The 17,806-nt window shown below is 38.8% G+C and overlaps 2 protein-coding genes and 1 pseudogene across 2 annotated transcripts; 1 reads left to right on the top strand and 2 right to left on the bottom strand.

Moving 5' to 3' along the window:
• The first annotated feature begins 36 nt into the window (after nt 1–36).
• On the top strand, nt 37–5,800 carry LOC145492110 (uncharacterized). The gene is made up of 5 exons (XM_081471441.1): nt 37–115; nt 369–475; nt 3,327–3,378; nt 3,779–3,908; nt 4,721–5,800. The coding sequence occupies exons 1-5, from the start codon at nt 102–104 to the stop codon at nt 5,558–5,560; spliced, it is 1,143 nt and encodes a 380-aa protein (XP_081327567.1). The 5' UTR covers nt 37–101; the 3' UTR covers nt 5,561–5,800.
• Nucleotides 5,801–6,627: 827 nt separating this feature from the next.
• Nucleotides 6,628–7,725, bottom strand: LOC145492811 (uncharacterized; annotated as a pseudogene).
• Nucleotides 7,726–12,022: 4,297 nt separating this feature from the next.
• Nucleotides 12,023–17,528, bottom strand: LOC145493130 (integral membrane protein GPR180-like). The gene is made up of 9 exons (XM_081472528.1): nt 16,903–17,528; nt 16,029–16,223; nt 15,777–15,883; nt 15,120–15,193; nt 14,677–14,726; nt 14,191–14,336; nt 13,542–13,685; nt 12,909–12,986; nt 12,023–12,331 (listed from the first exon to the last, which is right to left on the bottom strand). The coding sequence occupies exons 1-9, from the start codon at nt 17,132–17,134 to the stop codon at nt 12,128–12,130; spliced, it is 1,230 nt and encodes a 409-aa protein (XP_081328654.1). The 5' UTR covers nt 17,135–17,528; the 3' UTR covers nt 12,023–12,127.
• Nucleotides 17,529–17,806: the final 278 nt, after the last annotated feature.

Here is a 17,806-nt window from a genome sequence, read left to right as displayed (position 1 = left end):
TCAGTGGTAAAAACGGGCGCATTTTGTCAAATTGTCAGAAACATCAGAAATATATTCGTTGTTTTGACGAAATTGAAGCTAGCGTTGGCTCAAAGACAGACATGAATCCGTTAACGTAAGTAATGATTCCTTCTGTGACTTGTTTTACGTTGCAAAAAAGCAATTAATTCCACGGAAGACTTCTGTCATTGCAGAATATAAGCGTAACTATATTGAACTTGCGTTGAGCTTCTACTCGTGTTCTACTTTATGACGCTGATGCTTTGCGTTGTCGCAATTAGCACTGTGACACCACGCGTGAAAGCCGTTATTAATTTTAATTTTTTGTCCTAGCTTTAATTTACATATGAACTCGGTGTATTTTGCAGAAACGTAAAGAACATTCAGAAAATGAATGAACGAATGTTGGAGATGGGAGTGGAAGACAGTCAAGCTTGGCACAAACAATACAAAGATAGTGCCTACGTCTTCATTGGTAAGACTGTCGAACAGGCCCTGGGGCAGATCTAGTAGGGGTTCAGGGGGTTTGGTCGAACCCCCTAAATTAAAAAATAGACATAATAACACGCTGACATGGCCTCAGAATGACAGAAATCCCATTTCCGAAATCCTATTTCCTCAATTTTAAAAATTTTCCTGGGGAGGATGCCCCAAGACAATTTTTAACAATTTTCAATTTCTTCAGGGGACCACCATCTGTAGTCAGTCTCTCAAACCACAGGCGGCCCAGACGTTGTATACGATTAATGCGTGACATTAAGCTGTTGGCGATTGCGTTACAATTTTAGCCGTTTATGAGACAATGTATGAGAATGCTTTGAAAATTACTCTAAATGCTACGTGTAGAAAATAATTTGAATAAAATGGCTTAACTTATGTTTGCATTGCGTTGTTTTGATGTCTCTGGGTTCGTGGAGTTGGTTTAGAGCCATTTAGGCGAGTTTTACTTTCTGACGGTTTGCTTCCCCTAAAGAGAAACGAAAGGCGGGCGACCCACTGGCCCAACGGCCCGCACTCAAAGCTCCGTAAATTGCACAAAAATGGTCTAATCTCGTCAAAATTGTCTCATGGCAGCCGTCGATAAATCTTCTTCCCATTCACTTTCTCCCACAGTTTCAAAGTTTATCTTAACTGCCCGAGAATCGCTGGTTTTCCAGCTCTTGCTTTCCATTTCGGCTCCATTTTGATCCGTAACCAATTTTCTTGGGCACAGGATTTGAATTTCTAGCTTAACAACCTCGCCATCGTGACAAAGTCGCCTCCAACCGTCGAGAGGCACGGGGCTTTGGTCAGTTACTCGTTGCCATCTCTCGCTGCAGTTGACAGCGCTTTTAGGCGCTAAATTCACCTGAATATTGTTTGCTCCTTGTATTTTTGCAGTTAACGGTGTTTTTAGGCGTCAATTTCAGTTATACACCGCGGTACGGTGCCGTTTGCATGATCAAAAAATGCCCCGTGCCTCTCGATGGTTGGAGGCGACTTTGTCACCATGGCGAGGTTGTTAAGCTACAAATTCAAATCCTGTGCCCAAGATAATCGGTTACAGATCGAAATGGAGCCGAAATGGAAAGCAAGAGCTGGAAAACCAGCGATTCTCTGGCTGTTAAGATAAACTTTGAAACCTTGGGAGAAAGCGAATGGGAAGAAGAGTTATCGACGGCTGCCATGAGGCAATTTTGACGAGATTAGACCATTTTTGTGCAATTTACGGAGCTTTGAGTGCGGGCCGTCGGGCCAGTGGGTCGCCCGCCTTTCGTTTCTCTTTAAGGGGAAGCAAACTGCCAGAAAGTAAAACTTGCCTAAATGGCTCTAAACCACCTCCACGAACCCAGAGACATCAAAACAACGCAATGCAAACATAAGGTAAGCCATTTTATTCAAATTATTTCCTACACGTAGCATTTAGAGTAATTTTCGAAGCATTCTCATACATTGTCTTATAAACGGCTAAAATTGTAATGCAATCGCCAACAGCATAAGGTCACGTATTAATCGTATACAATGTCTGGGCAACCTGTGCTCAAACCAGGGTTTCCAAATTAAAAAAAAGTAGAAAGAGAGCTGCAGATGAATCAACAGAATTAACATAATATTTCCGTGGATATTTTTCCTTTTACATATATGAAGTATCTCAACAAAGTCAGTGGTCTCGTTTTGTTTCTACATTGATTCCAACAATTTGCTGCAATTCACAGTTCATTTGTCTAAAATTCTGAACACTCGTGTTGTTGAAGGGTTTTGTTGTTAAGACTTCTTTGAACCTTTCATTTAAAATACATTTGGAACAATTAGGACCGTAATGAGTAATATTTCACGAGGAAGACTCCCTTCGCGTTCAGCACACAAACGTGGTTACAGCCATCCATACTGTGATCACCTCAGCTTAAGCAGACTGTTTTATCATCATTTTCAGAACTGGGACAACACATAATATTTGTTAACTCTGATTCCTAAAATTAGTTTTACCTGTTTGTCTTTGTGACTTCTTGGCTGTGGAAAGAAAAGACAGCATCTTTTGCTGCCTCCACTTCATCTTGGAAACTGTGCATGTGAGAAGAAAACTTCCATTGTGCCGATACATGCACATTCTAATGAAAGTCTGTACACACAAGCAGACTTTCTGCCAAAAAATGCTCTTGCTTCGAAATTTGAAACTGGTTCGAAAGGTATATATAGCAGCTGCTCTGTTTATTTATTTTTTTCATCTGTTAGCGTATATTTATTTCCACAAAAAGATCAGTTTACGATTACATTGGTGAAAGTTGGAATACGAAAAGTACCTGGTGCAAATGCTTGAAGTAGCCGGTGACTTGCACCAGGCACCGGGTAAATTTGAAAACCCTGTCAAACCCCCTCTAAAATCCTATATCCATCCCAGAGGCCAGCCATAGAAGTTGGTGTTTGAACAGTTCTCAATAAAGTTTGGTAAAACCAAAACCAAAGCACATACAATGGCCAATCAAACAAACATAGATTATGCAATAAACAAGTGAGAATTACAATCAAATTCATGTTCGTGTAATTGGTACCAAACAATGGGAAATTCACACCTCCAAGTTCTCAGTGAAAGTTATGAACTGATTTTTCCCAAGGCTGAAGACAATCCGAGAGGTGTTTCAAGTAAGTAAGAAAGTAATTTTACAGTTGGCTCAAAATTATATACTATGCTACTGTAAATGGTTGTTGAGATATTAAATAAAGAATGCAACATGGTCAATTTTGCATTTTTTGGCTTGCAGGAAATGAGTTAAGAGAAACAATAACTCATGTTTTCATGTGTATTAATAAGTATTACACATACTAAATGTGTCATTTCTTCTTGACAGGTGGACTCCCTTATGACCTTACAGAAGGTGACGTCTTGTGTGTTTTTTCACAGTAAGTTTAGCATTATAATATCAAGTTGTTTGTAAATAGACAATGTATTTGTAACAATACATATAAGGTCTATCTTAATTTCAATTTCAATTTCGATAGCATTTATGATGCGCAAATTTCATAAAATGTTCAAATGTGCATGACAAGATTAAAAACGGAATAAAAAGGCTAAAAAGCTAAAATTACAATTAAAAGTAAACTTACAATGATTTTAAAAAGCTTAAATTACAATTAAAGGCAAACTTACAATAATAAAAACAACTATGATAAAAATGCATGACGGAAAAGGTGAGTTTTTAGCTTGACGTATCTTAAGCACAGTCAATGTCCAGGATCAAGGTCGCCTGTGAACAAGAACCGTCCTAATATTTGATTTTCACATAACTTTTTCTATCAACAGATATGGTGAAATAGTAAATGTAAATCTAGTCAGAGACAAGAAAACTGGAAAACCAAAAGGATTTTGTTTCTTGTGTTATGAAGACCAACGTAGTACTATTTTGGCTGTGGACAACCTCAATGGCATCAAGGTTAGGATCTCTATCAATCTGCAGTCGAAGCTTTTATAAGCAACCACCTCAAGGATATGAAAAAAAGGGTTGTAAATGGAGCTGGTTGCTTACAAGAATGAAATCTTGTTAACAGCCCACCCCCTGAGGAGGGTAAAACTGATTTGAGTGCTTCTGACATGTCAGAGAGACTTGAAATTGATAAAATATTTTTATTAATACAGCAGGCTCCTGCTATACATGCATGCATAATTATAGGCTAATTTTCTTTATTACAATTTGCTATTGTTGTGAGAAAAAGCATGTAACATTTTATGTTTGTTCCCTGGCTTGTAACCCGTATTCAGCCGTGTCTCAGTTTCTTGTGAATATAATCGATTGCTGGCAGCTCTCTCAACTATTTGTTGTATAATATTTATTTGTCCCCCTTATAAAAGAAATGTTTTCTATTCAGCTGAGGGTAGCAAAAGAGAATAGAATAATTCTAATTTGAACACACAATGAAAAGTCGCAACGATATTAATTATTAATATCATTAAGACTTTTCAAAGTGTGTTCAAATTCGTAGAGGAGTAGTTTATGTTTTTAATGCAGTACTGAATGATCATGATCGGTCTCTAAGCACTGGTCGATTCTAAGAGGTAAGGACAAAGAAACAATGCAGCTTATAAATCCTGAGGGTAGTGATGGTGGGTTGGGTGGTTGGGTGGGGGCTATTGACGATTGGATAAATCTGGAATTTACCGTTGATTTTTCGAATGTCACTTATTAGCAAATGAAACTGAAGGTCAAATTTCATTAGTAATGGCAGTATTTTGGATTCGCTTTCAAAGCTTGGCGGCAGGATCATCCGAGTGGATCACTGTGCTAACTATCGGCGACCCAAAGGAGATGAGAAGGACGAGCACGGAAACAGAAAGGAGATTATTGAGGAAGGCTGCGCACCAAAGACACCGTCACCTTCACCACCGGCTTCAGATGAGGAAGAGGAATTACTGGAGCTGCCAAAGAAAAGGAAAAAAGAGAAGAAAGCAAAGAAACAAAAGAAACACAAAGATGAGAAAACGCCAAAGAAAAAGAAAACGACGGTCAGCTCAGGCGAGGAAGATCCCGCAGAAAAAAGGAAAAAGCTTGAAAAGGAGCCGTGGAGAGAAAAAGCGCCTGCTAGAGCAAGCCAAACTGAGAAGGACAAACGTGATAGGACTGACCGAGGTGTACAGCGTGACAGTGATTCTCAAGATTTGAAAGTTACGCGTGATAATAAGCGTGATCGTGGGGAACGTGATTTTAAAGATGGTGACGCAAGTAGAGATGTGCATGAGCGTGGACGTGACCGTGAAGCGCTAAATCATGTACGAGACATTCGAGAGCGTGATAAGGAAACGCGTGATCGTGATGTTCATGAACGCGATCGTGAAACGCGTCTTCGTGATTATCGTGAACGTGATGCTGGTGGTGCGAGTGACCGTCACAATCACGATTATCACTCAACGTATGACCCGAGAGAGCAAACGGACAGGGCTTATCACGCATCACGTCACGATAAAGGTCGAGAGGTTGACGAAAAGGGGAAGGATAGATTTAATAAGCGAAGAGACCGCACAGAAGATGAAGGCAGGACATACGAAAGACGCGATAGAAATCACTACGGTGATCGCAAAGATAGAAGATAATAGATACATATAGATATTAAAAGCCATAGCTTCGCCGTGGGATGCTTCCCTTTGAAATGATCCAGCGCATATTTCAAGTTATCTACAGGCCAAGCGTGCGCATCAAACTTATTTCCTAGGCCTTCCATCTTCCAGCCCTCCCGAGCGAGGAGGGAAGAGGAGGGCGGTAAGATGAGGGACCCTGGGAACGAGGTTGCTCGCGCATGGCCGTCGTATCCAGTTCCTAGCCTTTCGCGCCTTCTTCATTCCAGATTTTATCACGTGATACCCTTGATGTGCTAATGGAGAAAGATAGCTTATGCCGGAAAGACAGGAAACTGAATGTCGTAGGTGGATGCACTCTTCGCACTTCGCCAAGTCTCCTTTGAAACCACTCGTGCTGGAGTCACGCAACACTTCCCGTGCGTGACTCCGGTGCAAGCGGTTGTAAAGGCGACTTAACTTTGCCAGATGCCTTTTGATATGGATGGCCCTGGACTACAACATGCTTCTTTGAAATTTAAATATAGCCATCATAATGCAAGTGTATTTTCATTGCAAAGATATGTGAAAGGAGCAACTCAGTAAAACTCAATAAACAGAGCTAGCAACTCAGTAAAACTCAATAAACAGAGCTGAACTATTCATGTCTATCTACTCTTGGCTCTGTGTAATCTGCACTGTGTAACTCTTATACGGGTTGCCACAAAACTACCAGATTAGAACATTTCATATTCATGTTGATGAAAAATGAAACACAAAAAATCACAATATTCTTAAATGAACCTTCTTCTGCCATTGAAAAGTATAGCGCACATTGTAACGCAATACAGACACCATGCAGCTCTATTGGATAGTTCAATTCTTAATCTAACCACAATAAAAGTACAGCTGGGAAAAAATCTAAGTATTTAAGATTTTCGCTCAAACGTCCTTAAAACATACTCCGGTGTTCTTTAAAAATCTCTAATCCTCATTTAGAACTAATTAGAACTTTTCTATCTTTTGAAATTTGAGTTACCATCAATAACATTGTCTGATCTCTAAAAATTAATTTCTGTCCAGAGATCCCGGTACAGTTGAATAAATCAAAAACGGTTATCATAATTTAGTAAGTCACCTCCGTTAATTTTGAGGCCATTAATCTGTAAATATCCAGCCCCCAGAAGCTGCAGAGTGATGTACTGTGCCAGAATTGGCCGGTCAAAGAAGATGACATGTCCCTCCTCTACAAACCCGTGAGGTGGACCGGCAAAGAATCCGCACCTGGAGTTGACATCCAGCATCTTGTCAGCATCGGTTCCTCTTTCTTGGGCTGTGAAACCGTCAGGGACAGGAGCCATTCCAGCTCTGATCTCCACATTTACTAGCCTATTCCAACAGCTATCCTTACGGTTGATAATGGTCACTGCCGAGATTAGCACAGGGGAAGGGAACTTCACCTCTAGCCATGGATTCATCTCGCATTTCGAGTGGAAATAAGTAAGATCATTGTTCGAAATTTGGCCGTTAATGGCTAATTTTGGTGCCCAATTATTGAAATTGCCTTGGGAAACCGAAGAACCACGAGCTTGAAAGACAAATTCTTCTTTCGGTGCCACCAGAAATTTCTTCAGTCGATTGATGTTCCATTGCTCCGTTGTCATCTTGATCGGTATCTGCTGTTGTTGATCAGCAACTTTTATAATCATCGCTTTGGTGAGCTCGTCAAAACTATCGATACTTCGTGTGAGGTTTCTCAGGGCGAACAAAACTCCTGCCTCGACTAAACTGAACATCTCCCTCCTGTTACCAAGGTCGATTACAGAAGCATAATTAGACTCGTCGATATTCTCGAGAATATAGTCAATACAAATAGCGATCACTTCTCTAAGAGTGATGTAGTCAGCAAACATCAGCACATCTTGAAAATTTTCACTAGTCAAGTTCAGCTCAAGACCGTAAAAATATTCGACGCACTCCTTGATGACATCGATGGAGAAATCTTTGAAAGTCGTTTCGCTGGCATTTGGATTTGTGCGAAACAATGCGGCGAAGTACTCACTTTGGGAGGCAAGAATGAACTTGTGAGATCTGATTTCTGCGCCATCCTTGTCTTTGATTACAAAATCATAAAACTGATCTTGTTCGCTTTTCTAATGATACAATTTTATGTTGTTACAGAACTGGTCACTTCGCGAAGTCATTCTGATTCTTACTTGAGTCCAAGAGTGGTGTGGGAATCAGGCGCGCGTTTTCTTTTGTTTTCCACAGAGAGGCAGGAAAAAAAAAACTAGGAGGAGCGTAATGGGACCTACTAGAAACCGGAAGACCGCTCGAAATATCTTGAAAACCGAAAAATCGTCCAAATCCGAAAAACTGCCGAACATGATGATTAAAACTGCAAACTCATAAACCTGAATACAGAAACAAAAGATGTGTGCGTTTCTATTTTTGAGGGATCGAGACCATCTTCAGTTGAAAGTTTTGCCTTTCCTTTAACCTGTTTTAACCCTAGATTTTCCAAAGAAACGGCAGTTAGATGGTTGTTTCCAGGCAAAAATCTCATTCTCTTTCACTTTTTAGAAGATGATTCTAATCTTCAAGCGAATACAGAAGCCCTAGGAAGTAGGCAAGTGAGTTATCAACTTTTCTTATCTTCGAAATGCTAAGAAAGGAAAACTGCAAGAGATACCACAACCGAAAAACCGGATATCGTAAGTGCAAAACTGAAAAACTGATCTTAAAAATGACCAAAACCGAAAACTAGACTGTTTGTAGCTGGCCATCTTGAATACTTGTGGGAACGAAATCTGAGGGAAGGAAAAAACTTCTCGCCCTCTCCTCAGATTTCGTTCTACTAAAATATTCAAGATGGCCAGCCACTTAAGGTGGCGTCATAGGGTAATCATTTATGGCATTGCGCGCGCACGTGTTATGTTTTGAATGCCGTTTTTCCATTCGTTTTTACACCCAGTCTTTTCAAACTTATTGCATTAAATAGTATTTTACTATCATCTCTGTTAAAATTATGGGTTTTAGTCTTAAATTATAAAAGCCCAAACGAATGTGTTTTTTTGCTTTTTTTATGGCTTTATTTGTGATTTCCTTGAAATTTCTTCGCTGAAATCTTCCAAAATTTTCACAGCATACATCGCATCCTGCGGGATACGAATTTTAAACAGGAAAGAAGTAGGGTTTGTTAAGGCAGGTTTTTCGATTTTTGCAAATTTACGTCTTTTACCCCAGCCAGAAAACTGGTCTTATAGATTTCCTTCAAAAATGAGCTCCGACTAAAGTAAGATATGTACTACCGAATTTTACGAAATTTCACCGAAGGAAACGCGAAAAACTTCACTGTCAGTTTTGCTTTTTGTGCTCATGTTGACGTCATAAAATATCGAAAAACACTGACGTTTTCCTTCGAGCGCGCACAGATTACTTGAACCTTCGTCCTCAGCGCGCGTGCGATCGTAAACTATAGGGAGCCACCTTAAAGACGTTCGCGCGAAAATATTTCAACATCGATTTTTCTTCTGAGACTTTTACCACTGTAGGATGACGAGTGAATTATGTCAGAAATGTAAAAAAAAATGGGGAGTCACCGACTTTGTTTTGGAGAGAACATGCCCGGAAGAACACCCTAAATCTGAAAAAATAGGACTTCGTTATTGAATACGGCCACAGTGTCTGTAAGCCCAAAAATATTGTAACTAGTACATTAAAGTGAAATGTTCTCTGCCAAATATTGTTTAAGTGCACCTGTTAAGTGAATTTAGTCAACTAGTAAGGTTACTTTAAGACCAAGTTCGCATTTAGCGACCATAGTTTCATGCGCCTTGCAGCTGCAAGATTGCAGGATTCGATGTCCCGTGGACAGAAATCTTGAAACTTTTTTTACTTCCCACATTGACTTTTTGTTTATTTTTGGACATGTGGAGATAACTGTAAATAAAATCTGTTTCTGGAAAGAAAAGTAGAGGTCACCGAACGGCCAAGATCGTTACATCCAAGCAAAGCTATAGAAATAGGCCCTTTGCAGCAAAGCCATCACGTGACCTATTTTTCATAAAATTATGGGCTATAACTTAACGAATGCCAGAAATGGAAAAAGCATGTCGAAAATATCAAAATGGCCAAGTTTGAGGCCCCCATCATTAAAGAATGAGATTTTACGACAGTCTGAATTTTTAAAAGAATAAGAAGATTTGTATGGAAAAAGTTGTTGGAGAGCAAGGTCTTGCTCTCCAGTAACATTTTCCATACAAATCCTCTAAATTTTCCGAAAATTCAAACGGTCGTATAAACTTACTCTTTAATGCCAGGGGCCTCAAACTTGGCCATTTTAGTATTTTCGATCCGCTCTTTTTTAATTTCTGGCATTCTTCAAGTTATAGCCCATAATATGAAAATTTTCTAGGAAAAATTTGGTCACATGACCCCAGCTGCAAAGGGCCTATGGCCATCTGCCCTATGATTGTTTATTTTAGTACTTAGCGCCAACGCTCGATGCTTGACGTGGCGTGTGAATTTGCGTGCGCGGTAAGGATGCGCAGAAACTATTAGCGCGAACGTCCTTAACAATACATTTACTTAATAAAGTAGGTCAATAAACTTGGGAACTTTTACAACTGATTTGGATCTTTCAGTCCTAGCTAAAAACTAATTAACGTCAAAAATCAATATTTAATTAAATGAATAAATAAATCAATCAATCAATCAATCAATAATAAAACGAAAACCTCCATCCAGTACAAAAGCAAAACAATATTTAGAATCGTTTGGTATTTCTGAACAAATCTCGCACACTCTAGCTCGTTGCCTTTTGCGTCTGTGTCGAAACGAGTCCGTGTGCAAAACCATTCATATGAAAATGTGTTCCCCCTACAGGTTAAATCAAACTCATTTTCATATGAAAAGATTTGCGCGAGGGCTCGGTTTTGAAACAGAGGCACAAGGTAACTCGAAAATGGCCTGTTGTAAGTTTTGTGGATATCATTCTATGAGAGTTGACTCCGTGAGCCAGAGTGCGAATATTTGCAAAATGTCGAGAACATCGAGATCCTATAGTAAGGCCAAGCTCGAAAAATTCCACAACTCGACACAACTACTTGAAATCTCTTGACATTTCTAAAGAAAGCTCTATTCCAAGAGATGTTTAGTGGAAATCCTATTAGAATTTCACTGCCGGGTATCTAGTTTTTTGGAAACAATTCCCGGCTCAGCTACCCTGCGAGACGAACATTTGAAGCAGAAAGAAAAATAAATCTCTGGATACTTTTCTTTATGCCAGAGCGATCGGTCAAACGGCCAGCAGGACTAACCGAGGAAAATGGAACGACATTTTCCGATCCGAACCGGGCCAACCGAGAGGAATGACTCTTACCATTTTTAAATCCTTTCCGAATTGACTGAAATCTACTGAAGACAAACAGGGCAATAAACCGGTTTGTCAAAATAGAACGGCAAACTTCGGTCCAATCGGTCTGACCGATCAAAGTGGATCACCTCCAGAGGTGGCCCCGAAAATTCCGATTGGACAGAACCGAAACGGACCTTTCCATTTGACTTTTGACCGAAATTACCGGAAATTTTTGGCATAATGTAAAGCACCCCCTCTCGCAGGGTAGCTGGCTGCCGGAAATCTTGACACAACTACGTGAATGTTTCACGAAATCAAATGTTTGCGTTTCTTTGCACGCTTTTATTCGCGAACTTTGACGTCGTGAATCACATCTCAAAGGAAATGTTAAGCAACTTCGCGCAGTTTAATTTGAAAAATCTTTTGCGACTAGATAACAGAAGGGATTGAAAGGTTTCTCCGTTTGTAGGGTGTTCCCACTTCAATGTATCTTTAAATAAAACTTATGCTAATTACGTTTCCAAAATATACCAGATACGTCACTAAGGAGGATCACTAGCGAAGAGTTCCGAAAGTAACGAAAACCCCTCTACCCAAAACGTTTGACTTATTTTTTGCTTCGATTAAGAGGATGTATCAAACATTCAAGACAGTGTTTGACCACATTTCCAAGCCCCTCGAAGTTCGTCAAAAATACTCCGCTGTGCGTCGTATTTTCAACTCGCTTCTCGGTGTTTGGAAATGTGGTCAAACACGGTTTTTCGTATTTGATATATCACATCAACATTAAAGGAAAAGACTGATTACTTTCGAGAAGTTTTATTCAAAACATTTATATGCTATGATATGGATCAATCCACATATGGTATACATAATAGACGCCCAAACGTAGCAACCCTGCAACATTTGCAACCCTTCGGAAGAGGTGATGGAAAGAAGCTTCAAAACTACGATTACCCGTGCAGGGTGGTTATTCGGTTTTTTTTGTAACTTCGCGGCATCAAGGGCAGACCACTAACAAACACAGATTCTCTCCGACAAATATCGCTTAGGTTCAATTGGACAGTGCAGCGGCTGGTCCCAAAAGTGTCCACTCTGAAAGCTGAATTTGTAATCATACTGAAGGATTTGATAGGAAAGATTCCCCCACAAGCACTTCCTTCCTTGGAGAATATTGTCTGAAGTTACAGAGGCAAACTGAACATCCAGAACCACAAACAGAAAAATAATCTTTGAGCAGAATTGGCCTAATTCACTGCAATATGTTTATGTATTCTAACAGTCCTCGTTTCAGAGTTGTAGGTCTTGGCTCCATAGCCTCTGTCCAGTCGTAGAGGAAGCGTGCTAGTTGCGAGGGAAGATACCTCCCAGTACAGACTCCGTGATAAGAACAGTCTGTATAATAACAGGATTGATATGCACTGAACTGTCAACAAGCCCCATGTTATTACCTGAATTGAACAGAAATACATTTAAGTAGCGGTTCAAAATTTAATACTTGCATTAGCTAGCAGAAAAGAGTTTAATTGCTTATCTAGTAAGAAGTATTTGGCATATAATGTGAACTCTCAAATAGCAGTATTACCAAATCAGTAATCAGAGTGCTAAATGTAGGCTAGTAGATATTTTTCAAAGAGACATGTCATTCCTCAATGTAAGTGTGGTATATCAAAACTCCAGAGAAAGAGCCTCTATCAGGCGTTCAGTTACTTGCAGCGTGAAACATTGCGCAATAAAGAAAACATGAACTGTAGAAAAACTGGGCAAAATGAATAAGGATTTTTTTTATTTCAAGGTGTACATCATTCACAACATTAGTATCCTTGGCGATCAATCCAGTCTTATCATGGCCTGCACACACTGCCTTGTGGTCCTTGTGTCATACTTTTAATGCGAATTCATTTTGACAGGGATTAGCTTCTGCTATACTTCCATTCCAATGAACATATTTTTTGAATCCCTTTGGCTGTACTTTGTTATATTGGGGTAAATATATGGGTTTTACTTTAACTGTTCCATATTACTTACCTTAAATCTAGAGTGGACAGGTAAAACCAATGACACTATTGCTAAGGCAGGATATGCTAAAAGCCAGGTTAAACAACACTGGAAAAATATACAAAAGTCAAACTGTCACTCCATGAAAGAAAACCACCATTAAAAGTTAGAACTTCCATGTCATAATGTGTACAACACAATAAACAGTATGACATGAAAGTACTGCTCAATAGCTTTCATTTGAATGGTCACACACTAGGGTTTCATCCACAGACTTAGAAGTTAGAACTACTTTGTACAGCATAATAAACAGTACCACATGAAAGTACTGCTCAATAGCTTTCATTTGAATGGTCACACACTAGGGTTTCATCCACAGACTTAGAAGTTAGAACCACTTTGTACAGCATAATAAACAGTACCACATGAAAGTACTGCTCAATAGCTTTCATTTGAATGACCACACACTAGAGTTTCATGAGTTAGACCAAATTTGCACAGCATAATTAACAATACCACAAATAAGGACTGCCCAATTTGATTAAATAATGTTTACAATCTGAATGGTGAATGGATCTGAATGGTCAAACACAAGCCCAAGGTTCGTGACATAAAAATTTAAACCACCTTGTATGGCGTAAAAAGAAATGGATCAACACTCACCTTTGCAAATTTAATATAAAATTCTCTACGGAGTGTACTTCTCTCCTCTGAAACTTTTCTACTTATATTTACAGCAAATGCTCCAGCTACAACAATTTTAACAAGGACTAGAAGAAGAGTCATCTCCCAAGAGGTTAATATAACCTGGAAATACCAGCAAACAGTTTAGAATTTGCACTATGTCAGTATTTTACATTTCATTATTGTTCTGCTCTACTAATGACCAAGATAAACTGAATCATAGAATACGGTATGACTGTGGATTAAATGAATCTTAAAACTTTTAATCTCTGGGGACTCGCTACATTTTCATTTGCAGTCTTTTCCTATTTTAGAATGTGCAGGTCCATAAAATATCCATAGCCACACTGGTCAAGGATAGTCATTGGAAATTCCAGGGGGGTTGGGGTGATTAAATAGCCAAATTTTTAAAGGGAAGGTACTAGAAATTCCATGGGGGAAAGGGGGGGGGGTACAAACCAAATAACCATTCTTCGTGCAAGTGTGGAAATTGCCTGGAACCCCACAATGAATAAAAATCTTACAGAGTGTGTTTCTGATCAAGTCTGATTGGATTACATGTAGATGATCAATTTTTTTTCACTAGTGCACTCAACTTCTTCCTATTTGTAAACATACAAAACTGCACCTCAAAAACTGAAATTGCAATCACGCCAATACTAATTTGTTTCATCTGTTTTGGATCCAGTGTTGAGAATGAGGAACTAAGAGTCCATCCTGTGGACAACTTGGCCATCATAAGTAACATCTGATAGCCACCTAGGCCATCTGCAGCTGTAAAATCAAACACAACAAAGAAGATGACTTTAAATTAAATAAACACACACAGTAAGTAATAAGCCTATAGAAGGCATCAATAGTTATCACAGGAACAAAAAAATCATTTGGCCTGTTGTCCAACCTCACAAAAACAGACTTGTTTATAGAAACAACCAAAAGAGGCCCTTTTGGGATTACGATGCCAAGAGACCTAAGAAAAATTACTACGGTAGTAAATTCCAAAATTCCCAAAATGAACATTGCAAAATTTATGGTAGTTACATTATAATCACAAGCAAGCCACGAGTAAAAAGATAAACAAGTTTCAATTAAACTTGTTTTATTTAATGTTTACCTGTAGACAGCTTGCTGAGAAAAGAGTAACCTTCGCCATCCTTTGAATATCTGAGTTTTGTCAAAGATGAAAAATGAGAAAAATCAAATACGCTCTGTGGTTACATCTCCATCATTTTCATAGACAATGCACGTAAACTAACACATTTCACCTGAGATACAATGCATTCCTTTATTACACTATAAATTATTATAATATTTTGTAAACCAAACATAATTAAATGCTGGTGTTGTAAGTTGTTGCTGTTAATTGTTTAATTATATTACATCTGATGTTTTTCTTCCTTCAAAACAATAATTCCTCTAACTAGGATTGTTTCATTTTGATTTGTTCCACACAACATTTCTCATTCTCCCAAACTTCCACTTATGTTGCAACAAGTCAATAGAAAGCATGGAAGATGTTTTGAAACTTCTCTAAAAGGCTGAGAAGGATTCAATTACCTGTAGAGATGAATTAAAGTAAGAAAATGCCCTGTAGCCTGGTAAATCATAGCAATAGACAACATTTTTATCACCTGAAATAAAGAGAAAGAATAAAAACATTTAAAGGCACGTTTCTCTGGTTTATTTAGTATTTTGGGCTGTGTATTGTATCACTGCCGTTTACTACTATGCCACACTCACTAGAAATCAAGACATTTCATAATTTTACTTCTGTGTTCCTAATACAGCTAGTGAGATATGAACGATAGATAATAACGTCATGCAATGTTTCTAGATATCTCTGTTATTTATTTATTGTGATTTGATTTTCTGTATTTCAATCTCGATGCTGAAAAACCCTTTTCAGAGATGCTCAATAAAGTGCATGTACACATTATGTAAAATCAGCAAAAATTCCCTCAGCCGATTGCAATGATGCTTATGTGAAGACATGATAGATTTTAACTGATGAAATAAAAATGTAAATATCTTAAAATGAAGCTTGATCAAAATCCAATTTCTCCTTACAGTATCAATATAAAGTCAAGCAGACAGGTGATGAGAATAACAAAAATCATCATCTAAGGAATTTAGTCCTGATGTATCATTAAATTCTCACAACTAACATAAAAAAAATACATAGACACCAGAAAGGAGAGTTGATATTAAGCATACCAGGTGCATGGGTCCACCTTTCTGGATCGTTTGCCACAGACGCTGACCATAAGCTATTGCTCCAGCAAAATACAGGAATGCCAGCACTTCGTAAAATGACAGCAACCCTGGGAAATTAACAAGAATCTATCTTTTCAAGCTGCTATTACTAAATTAATAAATACTTAATGGAACCGCCCTACACCACCTTGTGATCTTGATAATAAACATGTAGACTTCTGTTTTTAAATAACCCGCAAAATTAAGGCTAACCTGTCTCATCACAACCACAATGACTAGATGGTTTTCCTCCAGAATCAGGATTAAGCATTTCCAAGGTGAAAGTAACATCGTCAAGAGCTGGCACACTAGGGTCGCAAGTCACAGAATCAGCGTACAAGACATGCCAGACCTTGGGGTCATCCCAGGGGGAAAATTTGTTCTCTCCAGACACCGAGTCTAGTCCAACTGAAAGGGAATGGTTATTGTGTTAAAAATAGTCAGTCACTAAATCAAAAAGGTTTATTTAATAGTAAATAATCCCCTTTCTACCCCTTGGAGATAGTGGAGGGTATACAAAAGAAGGGGTTGGACATCGGACCTCGGGGCAGAGCTTCTATGTATAAAACTTTGTATCTAGTAACCCCCCCCCCCCTCCCCTCTTACGGGTGGAGATGGCTCTGAGAACCTGAGTAATCTAAGGAGAATAATCAAAGAAGTCCTCAGCAACTGGCAAGTTTGTGCAAGAGTGGCACATTTGGCTGGTTCTGAACATATATGATCAGGAGCATTTTCTATTACCCCCCTGGATTGGGTGTACTAGCCTGTCACATATTCAGGGTTACCACCCCAGCCACTTAGTTTGCATGTTAATTGTTATTAATACCCCATGGTAGAAAGAGAAAAGTAAAGTGCATTGCCAAGTTGGCAAGAACGCATTGCAATAACCCTGGCCACAGTTTCACCCAGACTACTTGTTACAAAGTTTCAGAGACCATCACACTGACCACTAAGTCAGTGTGCCTTGACTACTGCTGTCACTACTATAGACGAAAAAAAAATTATCATGTGATGTAAGAGGTTAAATGCTTCAGAGTAAAACATAAAATTATGCCATAAAACAAATCACTTCACACTCATAACTTACATGAATATTGTGCCATATCCAGCTTGTTTTGGCATTGTGAAGATTTTTCAACCTGGGGCCATTTCTCGTCAAGGTAGAAGTAAAGCTTCCCACTTGAAGTTGTGTTCAGCTTGAAAGTAATTAGTGCTTCACCTAATGAATTTTTCAACAAAGAAACAAATCTCAGTTGCGTACAAGGTGCTTTGACTGAAGAAAAAAAAAAAAAACGTTTGGCATGGCTGTTGTGAACCATATGTCATTCTGAGCCTGTGATGAAATAACCCATAGATAGGAGGCACCACCTAAAACTTAAAATCTTATTATGTATAAACGTCTATAAAGTAACATCCTCTTCTCCCAAAGACCTTCCAACAAGCCAACGAAATAGTTGAAGTATGTGAAAACTAGACTTTGATATTAACATTGTTCCTTTAATCATGTGGACAATAAAGTACATTTGCCAACAGCATTGTTGTCCTCCCTCTATGAAATGTGCCTTTGGGCATCATGGTAGTTGTATTGATGAAAAAAAAACCCAGTCTAAGATGATGAATAGAACTACCATGACTCCCTGCAGGCATGTCTAATAGTGGTAATTGCCCACTTAAGATTGGAAGGAATTTGAGTTTCATGATTTTCAGTTTCACTCCCAGGGTAGGAGTCGAAGGTTCTTTTGAAAGACCACAGATGAAACCCTACTGTGTGACCATTCAAATGATCGCTGTTACGCAAGATTTTCACATGGTACTGTTTATGGTACCTAGTTCTAAGTTACGGTTGTCTGGAGACTCGATGAAACCCTAGTGCATAACCATTCAAGGGGAAGCAATTTAACAGTTGAACCTACCTTTACAGAGACCTCCATAATACAGACACTGATATTAACAACAGTTTACTTCGTCCAAGAAAACCCAGACATGCAGCT

Source organism: Orbicella franksi, chromosome 7 (genome assembly GCF_964199315.1).
Source record: "Orbicella franksi chromosome 7, jaOrbFran1.1, whole genome shotgun sequence".
Lineage (NCBI taxonomy): Eukaryota > Metazoa > Cnidaria > Anthozoa > Scleractinia > Merulinidae > Orbicella > Orbicella franksi.
Note: the sequence above shows the minus strand (reverse complement) of the source record. Positions and strands in the feature narration are given on the sequence as shown.

Excerpts from the sequence above, each read along its gene's own strand:
- LOC145492110 (XM_081471441.1), top strand. Across the intron at positions 476-3,326 it reads TAGTGCCTACGTCTTCATTG|GTGGACTCCCTTATGACCTT; the intron begins GTAAGACTGTCG and ends TCTTCTTGACAG. Across the intron at positions 3,909-4,720 it reads ACAACCTCAATGGCATCAAG|CTTGGCGGCAGGATCATCCG; the intron begins GTTAGGATCTCT and ends TCGCTTTCAAAG.
- LOC145493130 (XM_081472528.1), bottom strand. The coding sequence starts at position 17,134 with ATGGTTCACAACAGCCATGCCAAACGTTTTTTTTTTTTTTCTTCAGTC. Across the intron at positions 15,194-15,776 it reads AAGGTGGACCCATGCACCTG|GTGATAAAAATGTTGTCTAT; the intron begins GTATGCTTAATA and ends TCTTTATTTCAG. Across the intron at positions 12,332-12,908 it reads CTGTCCACTCTAGATTTAAG|GTAATAACATGGGGCTTGTT; the intron begins GTAAGTAATATG and ends TGTTCAATTCAG.